Source organism: Orbicella franksi, chromosome 13 (assembly GCF_964199315.1).
Source record: "Orbicella franksi chromosome 13, jaOrbFran1.1, whole genome shotgun sequence".
In the NCBI taxonomy this organism is placed as follows: Eukaryota; Metazoa; Cnidaria; class Anthozoa; order Scleractinia; family Merulinidae; genus Orbicella; species Orbicella franksi.
The window spans coordinates 21823522-21847864 of NC_138157.1; the positions used below are offsets into that span (position 1 = coordinate 21823522).

Consider the following 24343-nt stretch of genomic DNA (forward strand, 5'->3'; position numbering starts at 1 on the left):
ATAACAACAGCTCAATAAGAACTGACTACCCAAGCAAGACAGAATGAGCTAGTGCGTCAGGTTTATATTCTGCTCGACAGATAACAACAGCTCAATAAAGAACTGACTACCCAAGCAAGACAGAACAAGTTAAGCCGAGTTAAGCATGTATTTGGCGCAAAGTGAATCAGATAATTCGCTTCATTGCGACATATGACAACCGTTCTCTACAGAACTCTTTTCTCTGGTTTAGGCTAGATAGGTACGCAAATATGAGAGCTCTCTGATCTGATATCAGCATATTTAATAATTTCAGTGCAACTTACCACTGCAGTCTTTTCCTTGTTCCATGGCATCGTGGATCGGAGGATTGATGGCAATGCCGTGCGGAAATTTCCCGCCAAAAATAATTTAGTCCGACATGAACAATGATCATCGAGACACAAAAACACCAAATGCATGCCTCGTTGTCTTAACCCAAGAAGACGTCATTTATTCCAAGACCTGGCTTTGAGGATTCGCACTCGTCTATACTAGCTATATAGCTAGAAAAAATAATATTGCAAGGTAAACTGCGATATCTTGACATCATTCTAACATAAGAATGTGGCTCAAACAAAACATAGAATGTACTCGAAGTCGTAGTCATCAATCGAAAGTGCCGTGCGCCATGTATCCCCATTTCGCTATGCCAAAATTAAGACTAACGATATAGTAATTACTGATTTCAATCTTGTTCGGCATTCATACATATGTTACCACAGTAGATTTCTACTGGCGGCTTTCGCCATAATTGTTCATAATTATTTTGGTACAAACCGGCTTCCCTTGACGCGACGGTGTTGGCAATGTTTCCACACAGAAAAATGTCATAAAATTATAACCATCTCTTTTAAGCCCCACAGTGAGCTATTCTGGCGGTTTAGCAAGGAAAGTACCGTAACAAAGATGCGACAAACGCATCACTGGCTTCAAGCATGTTCGCAAAGGCAAAACTGCGTGATAAATAAAAGCAAGTATCGGGTCCTGTTTCATGTTACATTTCCTGGCGTGCGATGATAAGTCGTGTACAAGATTAAAAGACCTCCTGGACAGAATTTTTTTAGAGGGTAAAGCTCCTCATGAACTATTGTTTAGTTGTCGAAATCCAGAAGTTTTTCTTGCAAAACCATGTTTGTTCTGTTTTTGTATCTATTGTCTAATTGTGCGTCCTTTCGACAACCGAAAATTTGTTCGCAGATCCAAGACCTTGTACTTTTTTTGCAACCAAAAACTGTGTCCTTGTCGAAAATTGGTTGTCGAAAATTTGGTTGTCGAAAAAAATGCACTCCTAGTATTGGGTGCACTTTCGACAACCAAGCTTGCGAGGTAAAAATAGCTATCTACAAAACGGTATTTGTCCGCAGATCCTAGACCTTGTACTTTTTGCAACCAAAAGATGTGTCCTTTCTCCAAAAATGGTTGTCGAAAAATTGGTTGTCGATAAAAAAAAAAATGCGCTCCTATGCTTCGGTTTCTGTGACACTTTGTATTATACGCGTGACCCTTCTTTTCATGTTGTGTCACACACACATAGAGACTACTGGTTCTGTGCACAGCATGTGTAAACAGAACTGATTTCAGCTCCTGAAACGACTCCCACCGTTAAAATGGGGGGTGGGTGGGTGGGTTTTAACGGTGGGAGTCGTTTCAGGAGCTGAAATCAGTTCTGTTTACACATCTGTCACAGAACCAGTAGTCTTTATGTGTGTTACGCTCTGCCGACCTATTTTTATTTTTGACACTGAAAACCAGCGATTGTGTAAAATGAACACCCGGCATTTCAGCTTTCTTACGGAAGATTCACGTTCGCATTTCTGGTTCTAATACATGTTAAGTATCCGTTTTGAATCAAACAAAGAGCTTTGCGCAAAGATCATGAAATTGATTTTTTGTCGTTTTTGGGCCGTAAAAAATATTATGCGCAATTAGATTTTCAGCTGCTGAAGAATGAGACCAAGAGTGACTTAATTTAAAGCATTTTGATCAAAACAATACAACTAGACAACATAAAGCACGTACTTTGCAAATTAGTGCACTTTAGCGACACAAAAACAAACCGGCGGTTTGGAGTAATTAAAAACTCACTAACCTTCCTGTCAACACTCTCATCAAGTCTTTTAACAATGAATAGCCTGCAAAGGTGAATCAATGCTCCCGGAACTTTGCAAAAAATCAGAAATCAAAATTGCCTGTTATTGGTCAAACAAACGTTTTGAGCTTTTGTTGTGCAAATAACGCAAAGTCGCTAACTGTAATTTCGTAAGCAAGCACAGGACAGCGAATAATGTCGGCGGTCTTTTCAGAAACTTGTACTATTTATTTATTCATTCCTGATGGTGGACGGCGGCTGTTCAAATTATCACGCGGACGTTCCCTCTCATCTATCCACGAGTAGAAAAAAGAGGGAATCTTTCGTCTTGCAGCATAGTTCATTTGCTTGCAAAATGAAAGTCAGCATCAAGCAATCCACTATCAGTTTAACCAAACTGCGCGAATTGAGGGCTTTTGGGCCGCGGCGATAGATATGATTATGGGTGCAGTTAAGTTGCCCTCGAAGGAAATTTAAAATAATCGGCAGCAAGATGTCAATTCCAAATTTTCGTATCAAAAACATTCAAAGGAAAACACAGTTCTATTCTCATCATAAAGAAAGCAAATTAGGCCAAAATGTTCATATCACTAATTGAGAAAAGAGTTCCTTTGTCAGTGAGGTGTGAATGAATCTCGTAGAAGTGTCAATGAATTCTCTTTATAAATGAAAGATAAATTTCAAGAATTCGCATGTATGCCAACAAAAATCCACCTCACGTTGATTTTTATTCTAGGGACATCATCTTGCTGAAAGCTGGCTGGAAGTACTTGCCGTAACTTCATGATTACAGAAGATGCACCCGGCACGCTTAATTCTGACTTGGGCCTGACGGCTAAATTATCGTGCGGGATATTTTTCCACATTCTACGAATATAAAATTAACCACTGGATACGTCGATGATGAAAAGCTAGTTTGTTAATCAAGGATCATCTGTGTTCGTTTTTACCCTCTAAATATAAATGCAGCTACTTTACTCGTATAAAAACGCGGATCAAAGGCGAATCGAGGGCTTTGGTCGCCGCGAAAGTTATTTTACAAATGTGAATTATGAGTGAAGTTGGGTCATAATATAATATTCCACAATGTTTATTAATATAGCAACAATAATGAGCATTTTATCTTAATTGTTATCGGAAATGACAAAGTCTAACTTTGAAAGCTAAATTCTCAGACGTGTTAAACTTCTGTTTCCTTTAATTTAGAAAGATCGACAGCCTATAAACTTATAATTTTAAAACTGCAAGGTTTTCAACCTCATCTGATCGGCATGAACAATTCATTCAATTGTCACAGCAATTTACTTGTCATATATTCTGCGCATTAACTAGGTAAACAAAACATAAGATTAGAATGGACCAGCTCATGAATGCATAAATTGTTGAATGCTCTGACAGATGTTAAGTTCTTTTAAAAATCTGAATTAAAATGTGTCTCGCCACGGGAAGCGTTTATTAGTGCTTTTTCGTATGGCGAGGAGGAGCGTTTCCATTCCTGTATTTGGGACGAAATGAGCCTCGACATCGAAGTAAACGTTTCACTGGCTCTTTTCGTGTTGCTAGGAGTTAAGGTAGACGTCCTGACACGCTTTCTTGATATTTTCATTTTTCCCTTGGTTGTAATTCCAATATTCTTTTTCAGATTTCAGGTTCACAGGAATGCTCATTAGCCACAGGTAAGGTTTTTACCGGAATATAAAAGACAAACACATTTTTCACTGTTGTTTCCTTTCGATATCTGCATGGAGGCAATTTAACAAACGTAAACAAAAGGCAATATTTCTGCAAGCGTATGCATGAGTTTTCTATAGTCATCGTCTGCAAATATACAACGAAGATTGCCGAAAATTGAACTTCTACTTGCCGCGAATTGAAACGAACAAATAACGTGAGTTGGTTAACGATTGCATTCGGTATATAATAATATATAGAAATATCTAATTTTGTATTTTTATTGCAGATATCTATTTTGACTTGCATGGTCTCCTATTTTGTTATTTTACTTTTTGCCGGAAAGCTCGAGGGGGGTACGAAAGGCGCTTTCTTGTTGTCAAATTTTCATCATAACAAGTTATTTTACCGCACAAGGATCTTAATTTGTTTTCTTTGAAAGACGTGACGAAAACACAATATCAAGAGTAGTTGAAAATTCAGCAGCTGTTACCAGACTTTTTAAGTGAAGCAATACCTGAATTTTTTTCTGTAGCCACAGTAAAGATTAATAAAATTACGTGAAATGAAAAAAGAAAAATGTTCGCATTCAGTCGTTGACTCAGGATCAATGGTCCCTGCATGAGCAGCGACATACTGATGCTTATTTATCATCGTCACTGAATGGGGAAATTCTTCACATAAACTGACAGTTTTCCACATTTGCATATACACAATTTCATCCGTCATTCTGTAGAAAGAGCCAGAATTTTCATTCCGCGGTCCATAATAACATCCACTTATATGAGCACGTGCATAAAATACTTAACAGTTAGTGTGCCAATATGGTGAGTTCAAATTAAACAGCAAGTATAATTAGAATAACAAATTACCAGCGTATGTCTTGTCATTTCACATCCCGAGAAATAATAATCAGCATCTTTTGAACAAGTGTTCAACATCCCTTGAATATCTTTTATTACGAAGGAAATAGTTTCTTTTTTAAAAAAAAAAAAGAAAGAAAGAAAATTTTTTGTTTGGTCGAGAATCTCCTAGAAAAAAGTTTACCATTGTTAGATTGACAGGAAATGTTTCTTTTTTCCTCAATAGATAACCGCTTTGACTGACACTAGTATGGTTCAGTAATGTGATATTCTATTATTAACACTCTAATGCGGAAAGCCAGCTATGAATGAAAGTTAATCCTCCGTATGAAAAAAGATGGTGACTGGTACATTTATCCATAGTTCTTAGCGAACGGAAACCTTAACAACGTTCATAAAAATGTACAGAAAAGTTATAAAATCTTCAAACTTAGGCTACACAATGTCCTTAGTACAGGGACAAATATTGTAAAAATTTGGTTTCCTTTGTGCCTCGTAGGCTGTGTTAGGTTCGCAAGGTATTGTGGTAAAATGTACAGCCGCCATCTTTTTTCCTACGGTGGATTACATTCTCATAATCTCTCTCCACATGGCCTAAGCACCAGGTAAACAGCTTGAACTGGTCGGCATTTCCGTAGATTTTAATATGTAAACAGTCCATGTTAAGGAAGTTCGAGACCAAAATGTTCCCACATACAGGTAGTAAGATAAAGATCAACTTTTGCCGAAAAGTAAAAAAACAAAATGGGGGATCACCGCGCTCGTTTTCGAAATAGGACGCATTGCAGACCATGCGTTATTAGAAGTTTTTATTTCAAGACGATCTTAGCGTACGACTATCAGCAATAAAAAAGTTACATTAATGACATTCAGATCAGGTAAACGGACTCAGTTCAACACAACTAAGCCATAGCAGTACGCCTGGAAAATGAATTCATATAAGCCTTGCCGTCCACTTTCGAAGAAAACTTTGATCACAGGAGAACAGAAATGGCGAAATATTTGTAACTTCTCACGTAGATAGTTTGTCTGTTTTATTTTAAAATGGAGAAAATCAGGGAAAGAAGTGATCTATGAAAAGAAAAGAGGACACCTATCATTTAAAAAAGTAAATTGCGTGCAAAGTTAGCGCACCCAGTGCCAAGCATATACTTGCTTATATTTCTTCCTTAGCACGCGCACTTGATGTATTATAACGAGGCGTGACGTTGCGACATGAATTACGTGCGCAGTAAGGATGCGCAGAAACGATGGGCGCGAACGTGCAGCTTCGTGACGAAAAGTTGTAGGATCGAAGTGTCAAGCATACGGGCGCGACGAAACCGAATGGGAGTCTGGCAATTGATTGGAATTTGCTCATTGATAGAAAATTGATATAGCGACGAAGGCAATACATTTGCATTCGGCAACGTTACGACGACGAACAAGAATGGCATACCGGAATGCCAGGCTTTCCTGGCATTCCGGTGGAAGTGTGAAGACTGGTTTGTCATTTTTTTTGTCGTTATTTTGGCCCGGTCAAAAAAGTATAAAGGTAATTTTATTTGATCTCATCCATCGTTTACAACACGGCTGTGTAAATCTAGGGTACACGTTTTTGAATTCTTGTGTAAAAAGACTTCCTACCAGACAATTTAGCTTTTTGATGTAAAAGCTGATTTTAAACTGTCAAAACAGTTTTTGAAATTTTGAATAGCGGTTTGAAATAACGTGAGTCACGATCAGCCTTACGTACATATTGTCTGTAAACTTTAAACCCGGCGTGATATACTATCGACGCTTTTCCTGCCACTGCTCTTGTAAGCGGCCAGCTCCAGTTACGACCACCTTTGTTAAAGATGATTTCCAGTCCGTACTGCGCACTCTCGAGAGTTTGTTTGCTTTTTAGGTTTTGTCTCATGTAAGACATCACAAAATGTAAACATTTCGCAACTACTTACATGAAATAAATTCAAAGTTTCAAAACAATCGCCATTATGGATGCGATGCGGCCGAAGCTTTATGCTTCGTTCTTTCTCATATCACTTGATAAAACAACTTCGCAGCTGTAAAAATCAATGAAGCTGTTGGAAAAACAATTTGGAAGGCCTCAAAGATAAGGTATGTGCTTTGTAACGAATATCGCATTCCATTGAGTGAGCCGTTTATAATGTTTATAAACATTAGGGTGCTGAGACTGCGCAGTACGGACTGGAAATCATCTTTAAACTATGTTTGCACTCTCATTCAAGCTCTGTAAAGAAAAGCTCTCGTGAGCGATCGTTCCCTTGAGTGACCGCGTCCAATTTTGGAAATTACCAACTTGCCGTTTAATTTACTTTTTTTAAGCTCTCGCAAGCGACCATTCCAAGAGTCTGATATATTGACTTATGAGACACAGTACTGAATATGTGATTCCGGGAGGTTTTCAATCCTTGTGGATTAAATGGCTGTACATTTGTGAAATAAAGTGATATTCAATATTAGAGCTACTAGACTATTATTATAACAACTATTTACATTTCGCTTGCTTTATGCTAACTGTACTCGTAAAACAGCTCTCGTCGGTACGACCACTTTTTCGAATTCTCGAGGTAGTCGCTGCTTACGAGAGCTTCGACTGTATTACCCAAACCGAACGTTATCAATTGTATGCTGCCACTAGATAGTTTTTACCTAATAATATTCATTTAACTTTCCCATCTAACAGTAATGTGTACTGAAAACAACAAACTTCGGACCACCAACAGTTTCGAGCTACTCCATGGCAACTTCTCCTGGAAATGCACTCGTCGTTCTCTACAAATTGATTTGAGCTGCAAAGCATCGCAACAAAAGAATGCAACCCGAATGTGCTGTGAAGTTTCTATCCAAAACAAAAACAACACACTCACAAGAAGACCAGGTATTCCTTTTTGTGCTCGTATGTTTATTTGTTTGTTTGACTGCGTCTGAGATTCGGATTCATTCTGCACATATCACTATTGAAGGACATTTTCTGACCATTACTTTGATTTACATTTGTACGATTTCGAGATTTTATTATATACTGGGAGCATACGCTGTGGATGTTTCTAAACATAGTAATAAGCCATTTTCTCACCTATCCATTTCATAACTGAAGACAGGACAATAGCTGTAGGAAAGTGAGAAAACACATATATAGCACAAGAATGGAGACAAGCAACATACTCGGCTGGTGTTTCGTGTTCTACTAACCGTGGGCAAAGCTTGCTATGAACTTGCTTCATTATCGTGCAATGGAAAGGAAAATCCAAAAAGTGTTGAAGGCGAAGAAACATCAGCTAAAAAAAAAAAAAGTTAAAATATTCAAAGTTTTACCAGAACCGAAATTTTAACTTCTTGACATCTTGTCACCAAATCAAATTCAGATTTGATGAACTGCAACCCCCTCCCATCCTCTTAATCCTGTACGTCTTCCTAAAAATAATTGTTTTACTTTGCTTTGAAGAATCTTTTCAATTTATCCCTTATATTTGGTGTCATGCGGCACTAAAATATAGCAATTTCTTTAATCAACCGGGACATTGTCCCTTTAAATGCTAAAACGTTTGTTTGATCGGAATCACCCTACGACTGAAATAGATATAAGATTGGGACACTACTGCAGCGTTTCCAGTAACAGGCATAAATGAAACTCTTGTTTATTTTAATAGCTTCCTGCAAAGGGATTGTTAGAACGAAGAAATTCAACACAGACCACAATCCAGAGGTTCGAATCTTCAATTGTGAATGGGAATGGTCTTCTCTTAACATATCGCTACATATCAACGTCTCACGGAAACATGGCATATATTACCCTTGCACTGCACCGCATAACAATACATATCTTCAAACTTGCCACAGTAAGTTATTGGTTTTGCTTTATTAATTTACCCTTGGCAGCAAAAATCATGATCATGCAATTCTGTATATAAACATCTCCTGTCTTCCTTCACGGTTCTGACCAAATAATCGTCAGAAAGCTTCAGAAGCTGGTAAACAGTTACTAAGAAGTACATATCTCTTGATTAACAACCTTTAATTATAATGGCAGAAGCGTCGCACTTCTCAGCGTTTTTTCTGTAAATTCTATTTTTTTTTTTTTTGTTTGTTTTGTTTTTTTGCTTTCTTGTAGAAAGTAAATTTGACTATTTGGTTAAATGCGTGGGTTTTTCTCATTTTCAGTGACACTAAGCACAACAGCAACTACCTTGACTACTGGTTAGTACGCCCGAAAAAGGGAATAATTTCCTTCACCTTTCTTTTCTAAGCCACGTTTACCTGAGTCAGTTTGCTACAAGTATCAAATAAAGGTTGTTTTCTATCTTGAGGAAGGAATACTGTTCAGGCCTCAATTGATCGAAAAATCTTTATTTGCTTACTTCCAGTGACCCGGAGCACTACAACAAGCTATTTGCCTTCCGGTAAATACACAAGTTGAATGTTTTAAGACATTGGCACAGGTGGTCACAAATTCAAACCACTAATAGATGAAACATAGCTTTAGAGTCATGATTAAGACTCTGAGCTAAAATCCAGTCATCTATATCTACAATTTTGACTTGCAGTCAGGATCAGCCTGAAAACTTCCTGATGGTGAGGTTGTCTCCTGGCTAAAGATATTTTATTATTAGTCATCCATCTGGCCGGACATATACTGGAACCTGGCCTCCGTAACGCTCTATCATACATCTAGTATTTCTGCAACCATAAAAATTCACGCAATATGTGACAATTAGAGCGGCTTAAAATTATTGCTCGAAAACAAACTCTGTGGGTTTTAATTTTCAGAGACACCAAATACCATAAGCTTTTTGTCCTCCCCCGTAAGTAGATAATTGACGTATGGTGAGATGTGCGTCCCTATGGCTTTAATTAATTTGCATCTACGTGCCCGCTGAGCCCACTTAATCTTTCATGAACTGAAGGTTTATTGCCAACGCTAAAAGTTCTGATCGAACGATAATTAGTTACTTGTAAGATTTGTCAGTTTCTTCCCTAGCACCATATTGTTATTTAGAAACTTAACAAAGACAGTCGATGTCATGCATTTGGGGAAGGGATGACGAAGTTAAAGGACATAAATACTGTACATGTTTGCCGTAACAATTATCTTTTCATTCGACAGCTAAACGGACAACTGGTTCCTCTGCCATCAACGAGACATTGACTTCTGTTGTAAGTCCACATTATTTTTGGTTCTTCACTAGTAGTGCAATATCATGTCACATGTTGTCACACGGGCCACAAAGGAGCATGGGATTTTTTGCCAGTAATAAGAAACTTTTTCCATCCTATTTTAATACAACTTGTTTTATTCAGCGGTTTGATATTTGACAAGATTGCGAAGGATTCAGGGGTTTGTGTTATGCTCTCATTGCCGGATGCTTTTCTATTATTTCAATATTTCACCCGACGTCGACATGATTTTCGATGCACTGACGATGCAAGTGTATTTAGACCCATCGAAATATATGAATTCCGCATTTTCTGGGACCGTGTGAACAGCATGTCCGGATTTTGGAGGTGTTTGAAAACAGCGGTTCTATGGCAGCCTCAATTCAAAAATTATCATAGTTTTAGAACCCAAGCTATTACTTTGTGCTTGCCAGGGAAAAACCTTGACCAAATCCGTTCACGGCGAAACAAGTAGGAATTGTTCAGCTACTTTGGTAAGTGGTAACGATGGAGTCCTTCATTAGCTGATTTTCCTTATATAATTATTGTATTGTTAATAATCAGGTATCTTTTTGTTGTTGTTGATTTTAGCTGTTGAAGATTAAATATAGTTAAAGTCAATAGTTCGTTTGTTAATTGTTTTATTACTTTGCTTATCATTTTGAAAATTTCTATGATTTCAAAATTCCTGACCAACGGGAAAACTAAATGCGATTCCAACTTTATTCGCCAGATTCAAGAGTTACTTATGAAAATAGAGGAGACAGTCCGTCTATTCCTGAGTAGAATTCTCAATACTCCTGCTACTGTGCTACCATCATTCGTCGACAGGTTCATAGGTAACAGTGTTCCAACTTTTATGTTTTGTTTTAAAACACCATATATCACTTCATTTCTGAGAGACTATGCGCTCTTCAGTTGCTACCATATACATTTAGGTGCATGTCTCGCGTTCAAGCGATGTAGCACGTCCGGTTTAAACTGTAGATACCTGAACTCCCGTACCATATTAAACCTTATCGGGTTTGCTATTAAACTAAATCAAGAACTTTGAAATAAAACTGATCAATTGTCGAATTTCTCACGATTTCTGAGGTCCGTTCCAAACGCCGCTCCATTCATGCGCCGAACCTAACTTATGAGTTAAGTACGGCAAGAAGAGCGGCGTTTGAATCATTTTCGTTCGGTAGGTTAGGTTTGGTGCAGCAAACAACGTTAAATTCGGCAGGGTCTGTCGCACTATGCGACTTTGGAACGGCAGCTGATTCATACGGCGTTCTCCTCATGTGTCGCACCTAATGCATAAATTACTGTAATGTATTTTTCATATAACGGGATTCGTGATTGGCTCAAAATTGAGTGGCGTGACCAGTCATGCATGAAGCTTGAAGTCGTCGCTAAAAATATTAGGGACCTTAAGGGCCTGATTACATGGCGAATTTCAGCCCGGCTAGGGGGCTGAAATTTTGTTGCGATTACATAACGAATTTCAGCCCGGGCTGAAATATTAGCTTCGGCGCCAAATATGAAATTGTGTGCGAAAAGTCTCCAGAGAATCAAAATGGCGCCGAGAACACGAATCGTGAAAATAGGCGCATTGCTTCTCTCGTAGTTTGACCTTTTGTTGGCGCTCAGTTTTTAACTTTTTGGGATAGTAACACCCTACAATGATGATGGAACTGAAACGAAACCTTAGCCAGAAAGACGTACTTGCGTAGAAAGAAAATATGTCCTCAAGCTTGCCGAGTTCATGTCCTCCCTGACGGCCTCGTGCTGTTTAACCTTGTCTCGATGTTCTTATATTCCATCTAAGCTTTAAAATTAGAGAGATTCTCTATTTTATCGCCTTTATTCTACTGAGATCGCTTCTCCTTCGTAGCGGGCGCCATCTTATTTCCTGCTTTTCAGCCCGGGCTGAAATTCCGTTTCGATTACATGGGATTTATTCAGACTTTTTAGCCCGTTTGCCCGGGCTGAAAATCCTAGCCCGGTTTGTAAAACCGGGCTAGGATTTTCAGCCCGGGCTGAATTGCGGCCCGGGTTGAATCCTTCTCCATGTAATCGCCAATTTGATTTCATGAGAATTTGTTTCAGAAGCCGGGCTGAAATTTCAGCCCGGCTAACCAGGCTGAAATTCCAGCCCGGGCTGAAATTCGCCATGTAATCAGGCCCTAAGATACGAGGACGGGAAGGCCAGGACGGCAACGGCAGTGGACGCGGGAAACTTTCGCGGGTCCCGTCGTGTCGCCAAGAACAAAATGCTTAAGATGTGTACTTTCGCAAAGGACGGCGACGTCAATAATTCGAACTTCGTACAAGCTATTCACAGAAGCAGTGACATCCTTTAGACTATAAAAGAGGTGGTAGAAATCTTGTCTTATTAAGCTTACTTTAAACTATAGTGAACAGCGATGCTGAATTTCTTTTCCTTTATAAGCGAAGCAAACATCGGTCAATATTTTAATAGAGAAACCAGAATTTCCGTATCAAAAAATTAAACGAACAATCTGATCGACCTGCTTCAGATTGCTTGTTACCACCACAGCAATTGAGAATTCTGTCGCCGAAGAACCCTGACTTTTGGTGAACGTTTCAATTTCCATCTGTAATTGCTACAAGCATTAAAAAAATAAAACAAACGCTGCACGAAGTTCCGGGTAGTATGAAAAAACAACAACTAAACGTCAATTTGAAAATGTGTATTTTATTTGCTCGATAGATGCTCCATGGCATTCATTCTTACAACATTTTATCAACTGTACTTACACGGATGTATTCCCAATGAATACAGTTTGTATTGAGCTTGCACACTCTTGATAGCGACGGAACAGTGACTGCAGAAACACAAACGAACAGACGAGGAATATTTTTATTCACATTTTCGTATCTCAACGAGGTATTCTAGACTACAATCACGAAAAATGTGAACCTTATAAACATTCCTATCAATATAACTGAAAATAAGGTCCATTGGAACAGTTATCGGGGCAAAACAAGTGCAAAATACTCACGTTTTTGATACGACGGCTAGTCGAACGAAATTGCGTCCTCGACGAGACGAGGACGGCAGAGGGATGAATCGAGAGTTCTCTGGCGCATGCCCAGTTGAGTTAATTTACTTCCGGTAACCGTCCTAGCTCGTCCCGTCCTGGTATCTTAAGGTGCCTAATAACGACAACAAAATATGCCTTCGATTCATGAGAAACGGGACTGTATAAGCGAGTTTCTTTAGCGCAAATTCATCTTTTGCTTTTTCTTCGTGAGAATAGCCCAGCTTATGAGATTTCCCTTAAACAAGTCGAATTAACCGGGACAAAACCTGTCTAAATACAAATCCTGAACCTTGAATTTGAATTTGCTTCCCTAAATATTGCTATAGCAGCGAAATGTTAGTCACAGCTTTTCTATTTGAACAGAGTTCTTGAATTCAGAAGGCATATTTTCTCGTCGAAAATAGTTACCACCGGCTTCCCGAATTAAGTTCGACGCAAGTACGACGTCTGAAGTAGCCGTCGCTCCAAAGTCGAACTTAATCAAGTTTGGTTCGGCGCGTGAGTGGAGCGGCGTTTGGACCGGGACGATCACTCCACATTTTTGTTTCGTTTCCTCAGAAACGAAACGGTACTGTTTTCAGTTCAGGGGTGACTTTTAATATCCAATCAGAGTAAAGTTCGTAATTGTTAATGTAAATACGGTGGAAATTCGGTCATCGCAACAAAATGTGGCGTTCCGAACATTTCAATTGCTGCTTTATTCGAAAATGGGAAATTACGACTGAAAATCTTGTTTCTCGTTATTAAAATACACAAGGAAACTACACACTTGACTTCTATTCGGATAGTAATAGTGAAAAGGAAGTTTATTTTGGAGGTAGAGAGACCGCCAGACCACGCGATTTGTCAACTAATGCGATGGTCTAAGCCGATCTTTTAAGCCGAGCTGGTTTCCATGAAAACACCGATAGCATTTGTATTTTAACTTCATAATATTCAAGCGAAAGTAGAGGAATAATTGCACAACTATTGTCACACATGAGGCGTCCTTTTTGAAAAGAAAAATATATCGCGTCACTGACAACGAAACGTAGAGTGCCGCATCCATTCGAATCAAGGACTGCCCGGCACAGAAATGAAAAAATTATGCGTCAAATGCTTTTGCCTCTTAACTTTGTTTACCCTCACACACAATACTTTGAATTTCTGAAAAATTTGGCGGGGCTGTGCGGCTCGCTTCCCAAAGCACTTACCCTATTTAAGACCAAAGTCTGCGATTTTTCTAACCTATTTATGGCCTGACCCTTAAATTAATACCCTGTTTCAGACCTGCCGTAGTTTTCTAGTTCAGAATGATGTAAAGGTATTGTGCATGGCTTTAGTTGCTGGTCTTATCGATAATGATGAAAAAAGTTGCTTCTTCTAAAAAACATACCTAATTCAAGACTAGAGTACAAAAACCATACCCAGTTTGAGACCAAAATGAGCAAAATCGATACTCTACTTCTGAATAAAATGTCTTAAAAGAACATGTCCCTCTGAAGCTGGACATACCTATATAGCCGATATAAGGGAGCACCCCCTCCCCTAGGGCAGAGACAAAGTGAAGTATCACAAGTAAATACATTTCGAAGCGCGTTGACTGTAATAACTGATACATGTGTAGACAACTTGAATTAAGTAGCCCTTGTTCTTTTACAATAGGTTAAGTACTAAACCTCACCTGGACGAAAAACCCCAAGCTCCGGCAACTGGGCAGATCAGTGCAGTGCAAAGCGGCGCATTAGCACATCTCCACCTCACCCCAGCACTTCTCATGCACAAGATATCAAAACCCCAGCCTTTCTCGACTTTGAATATCTTTCCGGAAACGAAACACTATTTCTTTCTGAGAAATAGCTTCTTGTCTAAGATATCAGTATACCCCAAAGTTGACCATTTGTCAAAAAAAATGTTTTTCGCTTTTTCAGATAGTTCAAATGTTCAAAATGTTCAAATGTTGTTGTTTATAGTGGTCAATGCGCTTAGCTACACCTAGCTAGTTCACAGGCATGCTACTTTAAATGAAAGAAACAAATATATCAACTAAACGTATTTGGCTTAAAAATCCCAACTGGCGGAAGGCAGACCAGTTGGCTATTTACAAGAATGACCGAGGAGTTGAACTAGGGTCTACCGAGAAACAACCCCAGCTAAGTGGTCAGAGTGGAACTTGAACCCGCGACCTCCGGATTTCAAGTCCGGCGCCCTAACCACTCCGCCACGCTGCCTCCAAAACCTAGTTACTAGTTCTTATTACGATGATGATCTTTCATTTCAAAAGCATTTGTATGAAAAAATATTGATTCTATGCAAAGTTATAAATGAAAAACGTTTCTTTGCATTTATAACTGTCGACGGGTTGTCACGATAAGTAAACTTGCATTAAAAGTTGCGTGACAGATAGCAGCGTATTAACGAATGCCAAAGTTTGTTTGGTATTGTCGATGAGCTAGTCTGGGTGTTCTCCTTTTGTAGATTGTTGATTTAAGGTGGCTGAACACAGTTTTTGATACCTGTGTTTCATTCGACTTTTTCTCTAAAACCCTTGATGTCTCGGTCGCCAAAATGGCAGCAAGCACTGAAGTTAACAACACAAACTTTGGTTTTTCGAAGGTTTAGCTAACGTATGTGCCGTTGCCATGGCAACATGAATAAAAAGAAACAGGCCTTTAAAATCGGTTTTGTTTATTTGTAGAAAATCTGGTCATTAGATTTTCTTTATAATTTGCATGCAACAAGCTTGTAACGATTCTCACAAGTTAACACCTTTTTGTTAATAATTTAACAGAGAGATTTTTAATTATCCCTTGTTGAAGGTTCACTGGAATATCTAGAATTTCCTTTGTTAAAGTTCAATTAGTTTCAATACTCCAGCTACTTATTTCCTGAAAAATTTTCGTGCCAAATTTCGTGAAATTCTAACGAGCGGTTCTCGAGAAATAGGCGTATTTCCGAGTGCAAATTTTCATTCAATCGCAACGTTTTGACTTTACTACGCATGCGCTGCATTTAACTGGGTTCTTTCGGTAACGAAGAAAAAGCTGAGAATTGCCGGGGTTTTGCATCGTTACCCTTTCTAACATATCTCTGTGATAAAAGACTAAAGCCATCAATACACTGCGTTCAGTTATAGAGAAAAATAGCACAGATAGTGTGGGTGTTGAGTAAATAACATGATCGCTCTATTGACGGCGTGTTTGTCTTTTGCAATCCATGTGCGCGCTTCGAATTACCTCAGCAAAAGCGCGCGCGAAAACTGTGTTAGGTCACCTTAAGCTTAAATATGTCGTTGAAGAAACGCAAAAGTTCGTGTCCATTTGCAAGCACGAAGAAAGTATCACAGAAGAAATAGTCGGTGAAAAAGGTTTAAAAAACATTCGATCAGAATTGGGCTGATGCGTTAGCTGCTAGCGACAAAGGTCCCTGCTTCGAGCAGGAGAAGTTGCTTGCACTGGACGAGGAAGACGTTTGACATTTTCTAAGCATTACTTCCCTGGCGCTTTCGCCGTTCGAAGCGGTAAAAGTAATAAACGTAAACATCTCAACTCGTGGGTTTCCTTCTAAGCTAAGGCGTTTTAGTTTAAAATCGACAAGAAGAAGAAACAGAAGCGAAAATTATTTTCTTACTAGCCTGGGCGCACAAGCGGTGGAATTCAGATCTATTGTTGACGTAAAATGAGCCTTCACTTGGTCGATCAACGCTCATTATTTTCACTTGTTTTGTGTAAATCTCTTTACACCGGAAGAACGCCCCAAAGTACTTTCCTTCATATCTGGAAACGAAAATTTCAGTGAGTGAAGCGAACATTTTGAGTTCGTTTCCGGCGAGTTTTCAACGTTTGTCGCTGAAAGTTCAAGAGAATGTTGCCTGATAATCAGGCAAAGAAACAGTGTCGGGAAATTTTTAGTTTTTGCTTCTTTCAAAAGTTACGACTATTGTAGTGAAAAGAATGCATGTTTTATCAAAACTCAAAGTTGAACTACGTGTCATAAACAAACCAGAGAAGTAATCAAAATTTCCCGACACCGCTTTTATAAACCAAGGTGATTAGTGTACCTCCGTACTTTGGGAAATAGGGCGCTATATTCGGAAACCTTAACCTTTTTTATTTTAATAAATATACCTTCGTAATCAACAATTCTTAAGCTTTCAGAAAATGCATACTTTACAGGGGTTTGTGTCAAACGTCCGACTGTAAAGTGGCCCCAACAAATGATGGTCATTTGGGGTACACTGATACCTTAATCTATTTGGAAAATGCTCTACACCTCAGTTCCACCGCAAATATATATGGCAAAAACGTAGGTACATTTGTTTTTTAGCGCTTTGGGTCTTGAAACTGTTCTCTGCCTTTTTCCAATTCAAACACCCATAGGCCAAGGGGAACCTCAGATTCCCTCTTTTTCTAGTGGGTTTTTTCTATTTCCCCTTGATTTATTTTCGGTAGTCGCCATGAATAATCAGCATTTAAGTTCCATATCTAGTGTTTACAAAGGAAACAAGCAAATGGGCTATATTCAGTATAATCGTATCTCTAACACAATTCTCGATCGTGATTGGTTCTCCGCGCGCGATCACGTGGGTGTCCAAATACAGGTATCCGGGGTATCCAATTTGAACTTTTTGTAATTGGATACCTACAATTGGATATCCACGTGATTTTCACGTCAATTACGCTTGCTTTAATGGCTTTCTTCGCAATGTTTCCTACAGTTTTCAAAACTCATGAAAAGCGCTACAGACGTTTTCGCTCAAAAGAACCTCCCAAAAGACATTATAAATTCAGAAATTTATTATAGATAAAATTAATTAGTAGTTGGACCTCGTGTCGTACAATTCAGGGAGTAATCGTGCTCTTATTTTCAAATCTCGCGATTACTCCCTGAATTGTACTCAATTCGGTCCAATTACTATTACAAATTGTTTACGACTTCTTGGAAAGAACAATCTACTTTAGAAACCTGACTGTGTTCGTGTCAACCAATGATACTTCTTCATTAAGAGCATATGTGTACAGTGTGACAATGTTTTATAATCATGTATACATATTTTATTACGTTCCAAAACAGAATTACATGGAATTATTACAACCAACGCCAATGATTCATTGATGGTTCCAGATCCCTTGGAGGAAAAAGAATCACAGGGAACATTTAGTTTACAGCGCGGCTCCATAGATATCGGTAGAGGTTAGGGCGATAACACTGGTGTAACATTTATCTCACACGTTTCTAGTTGAAATTAAACTGTTTTGTTTTTAGCAATTTAGAAACGGAAATATTTCACCTCTCAGTTTTGTGTACTTTGTATTTGGTAGGTCGACTTGGAATAGTAACAGTTGTATTTAAATTCAGCGCGCTTTGCAATGATACACGAGATTTGGGATTGGATTCAGCAGATACAAATAGGCAAGTTGATGGCACTGATTCAACATATCAATAAATTGTTCAAGATACAAATTCTCTCTGCTTGTCTTCATGCATTTCTTGTAGCAGAATCACAGGAAATTTTGTCCTTTGATTGTCCATTAGCGTATCAGTTTCTTCAGCTCTCTTTTAATTTCTGTCCTTTGCGCCCCTCGTGATATTTAATATTTTCATGTGGCTTACACTTTGGATTGAAATAAAGCATTAAAATAGAGCACCGACGAACCATTTTGTTAAAAAGCAAGAGATTTTAGAAGATTGTCATATGTTTTTAATTCCTTACTTCTGTCTTTGGTAAAAACAAAACCACCGTTTCAAGAACTCAAAAGGAACGCCAATGCTGAGATTAACTCAACAAAATTTTTTGTTTTTACAGATCTTCATTATTACAATCTCCGATAGTTTCAGTGTTGGCAATGACTCAGAATGGCAGCGTAGGTGCGCTTCAAAGAAACGCCACTCTCAGGTTTAAGATTAAGGTGAATTAGTGATGAAAGTTTTTGTTATTATAGTTATAAGGTCTTAATAAATCGATTTGTAAGTGCAAATGGTTATGCTGATAATTTAACGAGTGGGGAAATTTCTTATAAATCTGCTGCATTTCAACCATATGCTAGTTGCCGTTTAATATTGTTAATACAATGCCTGCTTTAACTTATTCTTTCCTTTCTCCCTGCCCTTCTGTTTGCTACATTTGCACATTACCTCTTTTACTTAGCTTGGTCCTTTGCATGCTCAAGCAAGTTGTAGAAATAATTATAGTGTGGAATGGTTACTTTCAGAGAACGGAAGGATCGTCTATACGATGCATGTTCCTGAACCATACTTCCACGTAAGATCCTATGTTTTTATGTATCTTTTCTCTAAAAAGCAAACAAAATAAGGAAGGTGTGTCGAGCCTCCCTTGTCATGAAAACAAAAGAACAACAGACAGGCGAAATGGTTAGTATTCCACATAATTACCTTCTTAATCAATCTCTGGAAGATTTACTTAATGCTAGTGCTGTATAATGACTAAAAAAAAAGTCATGGATTTATACGTTAAATATATTATTACAAATATAGTTCATTTTAACGAAAATATTTCATGTTAATCGTTGTTGCTTTCTTTTTTACGTAGCTCTAACAAGTCTTTCTGGTCTGATAACGGTATGACATTTGTAGACAACAGTGAAGACAACTTCACAACATGCTTGACGGATCACCTCACCAGTTTTGCTGTTCTTATTGATTATAACAACGACGACGAGAAAATACAGGTATGAAAGGTACTTGATATGGAACAAACTGCACGAGTATTACATGCAAGATCGGAGCCTGTGTTACATTTTGTAGTTAGCAAAAGGTCGGTCAGATACACATTGCAAGATAAAGGAGACTCTACTAATTAGGGAACTGAAACCTACCCTAAACGATAATGTTCGCAACGAAAAGCTTTATCTTTATTAGTTTGCATCTTTTAACATACAAATTTTTCTCAGCTTCTGTCACTGTTATTGTTAATTAGTTACTTGTCTGAAATTGAAAATTTAATTGTTACTTCTATTCCAAACGGTCACTTCTGAAGATGTATGTCGAAACATACAAAACGTCAACTTAAATGACTTTCGTTTTCCAAGATGCGTGTTATTGTCATGTTTGTCACTGCAGTTTGTGTGTTTTTTCTTATAAAGCTACCAGGCCGAAGAAAAAGAATATTTATGAATTACGGTAGCACTGTATGTAGAAAAAGTCTTTGCGCATCATTTAGATTGACCAGTGAATACTAACTGTCTTTAAATAAATTGTTGCTGTTGTTGTTGTTGTTATTGCTGTTGTTGTTGTTTTGTTGTTATAGCTTATTTGTCGTTGTCATTTTGACAAGCAATAGGGCAATGGTCCAAGTTGATGTCAATTATTTTTTCTCTCTCTTAGCTCAGCGACACAGAAAAACAAGTGTTGGATCTGATCACAAAAACTGGTTCTGGTTTTGCCATTTTTTGTCTCCTTGCATGTATTTTTACTTTCGCTCGTGTCAGGTTTGTAGAATGCTTGTTTATAGTATATTTTCACTTGCTCTATAGAGTTGCACATTGTTCTGCATTATCTCTCACAACGGCACAGAAACGTTTATACCAAGAATAATTAATCTTCCGTGGTTATCTTTCTCACAATTTTCCACTTCGATTTCATATTTTGGATTCAGTAAAATCACAGCACCTTCACTATGATGTGTTCCATAACTACAGAAAAAAATCTCTCACAATGTAAGAGAAACAAAGAATTTTAAAATTCTCTTATTTTTCTCACAACGACTCCTACTTCTTTTTACAGAGGCTTATCAGATATGCGATACCGAATTCATCTCAATCTTTGTGCTGCCTTAGCCGCTGCGCAGTTGGTATTTGTCACTGGTATTGATGCTACTAAAATTAAAGTAGGTGAACCCTTAAAGTTATGCCTAACTGATACAACAAACGGTGGAACAGTTGTCAAACCAACAAAAGAAAAGAAAATGATGAAGAAAGGGGAAGAAAACTGTCTTTTGTTTCTGTATCTTAAGTTCAAAAGACATGAAATATCCAGGGTCCAGTGCAGGCATTAATAATGTTGGTGAATGTTGCGTTGAGATACAAAGTTTCTCCATGCGTTAGCGACTTTAAAGTTGACTGCAGGTTTTCTATTAAGATCTGTAAGGGCGGTGTAGCACACAAGGAACGACATAACTGCGCCATCGAGATTGATCAATTGATAGAGTGAGAGATATTTTCTTTTGCTTTTGCACAGGGTGTCTGTGTTGCTGTCGCTGTTATGCTCCATTACTTTTTCACGGCATCATTTACCTGGATGTTTGTTGAGGCTGTCCACCTGTTCCTAAAAATCGTCTCAGTTTTCAACATACGAATCACTCGCATGCGTTACTACGTGGCAATAGGATGGGGTAAGTTTCGAGATACGTTCTGTTGTGATTTTCACATATATATAATCAAATTGCTTGAATAAACGCAAACGAACAGAGAAGAATCAGATTAGAGTAAATATGGCATGTGACGCCACTTGGTTAATTAACTGAGTGGATAATATCAAGACAAGGGCAAACTCCATGGAATTTCAATTTAGACACTTGATAAAAGCTCTGCTTATCTTAATTCACGTCTCTTTCTTCTCCTCATGGGCATTGTTCTGATCGCAGCAGAAGAACAGCATCTTCGCGATAACCATTAAAGTTAATGATCCCTTGATCTAAATAGAATCTCCTTGCACTCAACCTATGTCTTCATGGCATTTAAAAAGCTAGTCAGATTCCTTCTGACAGACAGTCCCTCTATTCTATCTTTCTAACATATTTCGTAGCATTCTTTTCTGGTTTGTTATTCCAGGTATACCAGTCCTCATAGTTGCAATCTCCGTAAGTGTATATCATGAAGGGTACGGCACATCAAAGCTGTAAGTACAAAGATTCAACTTCACCTCAACGTTTATGATACGTTGTTGTGTAATCTGTCTGTTTGTTTGTTGAATTTTCAATTCTTTACTTTCCACTCAAGAACAGCTTTAATGTACTACTAACATGAACTGTATTCAGATTTAATGTTACATTTTAATGCACTTTGTGACATTTCTACGTTTCTTACAAGTAAACAGCCCCATGTACTTTTTTAGTGAAATAATAAGCATTCTTTTGATCATTAATGTTATACTGTCAGTTAAGGTGTTTCACTGATTGCTTCTCTGATTCTTCTTTTTGTAGTTGTTGGCTAAGCCTTGATGGAGGCTTTATTTGGGCATTTCTCATCCCAGTCGTAATTATTGTATCGGTAAGCAGAGTTTCAATACCATATAAAGTTGCTGTAGCTACCCTGGTCCGTTCTATTTTATACATTTATTTTCTTTCATTCGCAACTCCTGTTAGTTTAGGTAATTATTGTATTCAGTAATTTATGCTGGTAACTTACCCCGATTGCACACCTACACGCACATGCAAATATTATATTAAAACGTTTCCGTCTACGGCTGCAGATCAGTGATTTTCTAACGGACTTCCTTTTATTTAGGTTGGTCGTCTCGAATAAGTAAAGTTAACAACATCTTTATACACTGCAGCAGAGGGTTGACTTAAATACAAAAATTACGTGTGATATTTACCTTTTTTTTTCTTCTTTTAGATAAACGTTTTTGTTTTGGTCGCTATCATAGTTGTTCGTGTCTCCTTAAAAGGCAATCCTTTGTCACCGGGTGAAAATAAAAGATTTGCGTAAGTAAAACAAGCTAAGCGAGAGTACATTTTAATTATTGTTCCGACCCGTAAGGTCGCGCGCGATACTTATGTTTCAGAAGCAAATGTTTCCCGACATGTTATTGTTTCAGAGAGAGAACGATTTGCTTTGCGCAACTACACAACGAACGTTGTTTCACAATGACGTTTCCTTGCTAAGCATGAAAGGCCATAACGCTAACGAGGGACTGGACGAGGATTTTGAATCTCAGTTATCACTTCACTGTTCCGTTATTTCTCAGCTATCGATCAGTAGATTTTGCAGATCTCAGCTGTCGGTTAAAGAACGCGTCATCTCTCACCTGACGACTAAAATTTGACCAATTTTCAGCTTTCAGTTTAATAAACCCAAACAGCCCCTCCATAAAGACAATTTCAGCAGCTGAGGCTTATTTTTATTCTATATCCTGCTTAAATTAAACGTATTTCACGCTAGCAACATTTTGACTAGATTCATATAAAGAACATAATCACAGACTCATATAAAAGTAGAACTGGACGTGAAAGTGGTGAAAGTGGAATTGAAGCACAAAAGATGAACTTCTGACCTATTTATACTAATTGCGCAAAAATTTACTCAATGACCTATATTATTGTTTTGCTTACATCTCGCTCACTTTTTTATTTGCTTTTTCACTTTTTTGTTTCGACTTTTTTTTCTCTTCTTTTTTCATGTTTCAGTGCCGCTCTCAAGACAGTAATAGTACTGTTTCCACTCCTCGGCCTTTGCTGGTTCTTTGGTATTGTTGGAGTAATGACAAATAGCCGCCCATTTATTTATGCTTTCGTAGTCCTATCTTCTCTCCAGGTTTGTGATTCATTACGCATTCATTTGTGTTTATGCATTCATTCTCAAAGGCACCGTTGCGAATTTTTAAAAATAGGCACACTGGCCACGGGTAACTTTTCCAACCAACTGTAGACTATTCACAACCATTTCTTGATACGCCAATATTGCAACAAGCACTGACTGTCATAAGCACATTTGGTAAAAGAAACACAATTGCCATCTTGTTGGAACTTTCAGACACGAGTGTTTGACCGGAGGTGAATTCTAGGTAAACTTTAGTATTCTTGTTCTTATTATTGCAATCAGACATACTGGTACTGTGAGCTGAGATTTAAGTACATCATATTGATTTCTTTGTAGGGATTTTTTATTCTTGTGTTTCACTGCATCGGAAACACCGAGGTGAGGAACTTGTGTAATACCATGACAATTACGATAACGATAATGATACTGATACTGATAAGATTATCGATAATAATAATGACAATGATTATAACATTAATAATGACCATAAAGATAATAACGCAGAAAATGAAAATGATAAAGCAATTAACCTGCCGAGATATTCCCTTTGGAGGAACCATCACCATTTGTGCGCGCAAAATACAAACTTTGTCTTGCGCGCGCGGATACGATAGCTTGTAAGAAAATATCTCAAAATTAGCTACAGGTTACTCAGTTTGCAGGTCAAGCTTTCTGTTCTAAAACTATTAGTCTAGCATGTCTATAAGTAAGAGCATAACCTTTAACCTCGAGTAAATGCTTTAAACAACCTTTGCAAAACGGAAGGGCAATATTAGTTTGAAGGCGTCAAATGCAGCGTGCCCACTTTTTTACCACTATTGACAGCTGTGTTGAGGATGTATTAACAAACCCTGGGGCCTGTTTCTCGAAAGACCCGGTAAATTATCGGGCCTGGTAAGTCACCCGGTAAGTCCCCGTAAGCGTTTCGGGTGTTTCTCGAAGCTCCCGTTAATTTCGATCCCGTTAATTTTTCCGGTAACTTGCCCGGTAATTTACGGGAGGTCGTGA

General features: G+C 38.1%; 1 protein-coding gene across 5 annotated transcripts in view; it reads left to right on the plus strand.

Moving 5' to 3' along the window:
- LOC145465961 (adhesion G protein-coupled receptor L3-like) overlaps window positions 1-24343 on the plus strand; it is a 48399-nt gene that overhangs the window by 20479 nt on the left and 3577 nt on the right. Inside the window, exons 1-22 of one of the 5 annotated variants that reach the window (XM_081449734.1) lie at window positions 3512-3681; window positions 3753-3786; window positions 7334-7528; window positions 8301-8489; window positions 8812-8847; window positions 9015-9050; window positions 9755-9804; window positions 10239-10298; window positions 10538-10643; window positions 17910-18029; window positions 18158-18248; window positions 18643-18745; window positions 19049-19098; window positions 19387-19525; window positions 20181-20284; window positions 20580-20682; window positions 21033-21186; window positions 21626-21692; window positions 21997-22063; window positions 22412-22500; window positions 23203-23329; window positions 23672-23713. In XM_081449734.1, coding sequence (XP_081305860.1) covers window positions 3622-3681; window positions 3753-3786; window positions 7334-7528; window positions 8301-8489; window positions 8812-8847; window positions 9015-9050; window positions 9755-9804; window positions 10239-10298; window positions 10538-10643; window positions 17910-18029; window positions 18158-18248; window positions 18643-18745; window positions 19049-19098; window positions 19387-19525; window positions 20181-20284; window positions 20580-20682; window positions 21033-21186; window positions 21626-21692; window positions 21997-22063; window positions 22412-22500; window positions 23203-23329; window positions 23672-23713 — 2022 coding nt within the window. In that variant the 5' untranslated portion in view covers window positions 3512-3621. Of the gene's footprint in view, window positions 1-3511; window positions 3682-3752; window positions 3787-7333; window positions 7529-8300; window positions 8490-8811; window positions 8848-9014; window positions 9051-9754; window positions 9805-10238; window positions 10299-10537; window positions 10644-17909; window positions 18030-18157; window positions 18249-18642; window positions 18746-19048; window positions 19099-19386; window positions 19526-20180; window positions 20285-20579; window positions 20683-21032; window positions 21187-21625; window positions 21693-21996; window positions 22064-22411; window positions 22501-23202; window positions 23330-23671; window positions 23714-24343 lie in introns of those variants that run through there. The other 4 variants (XM_081449733.1, XM_081449731.1, XM_081449735.1 and 1 more) reach the window with 4 other exon arrangements.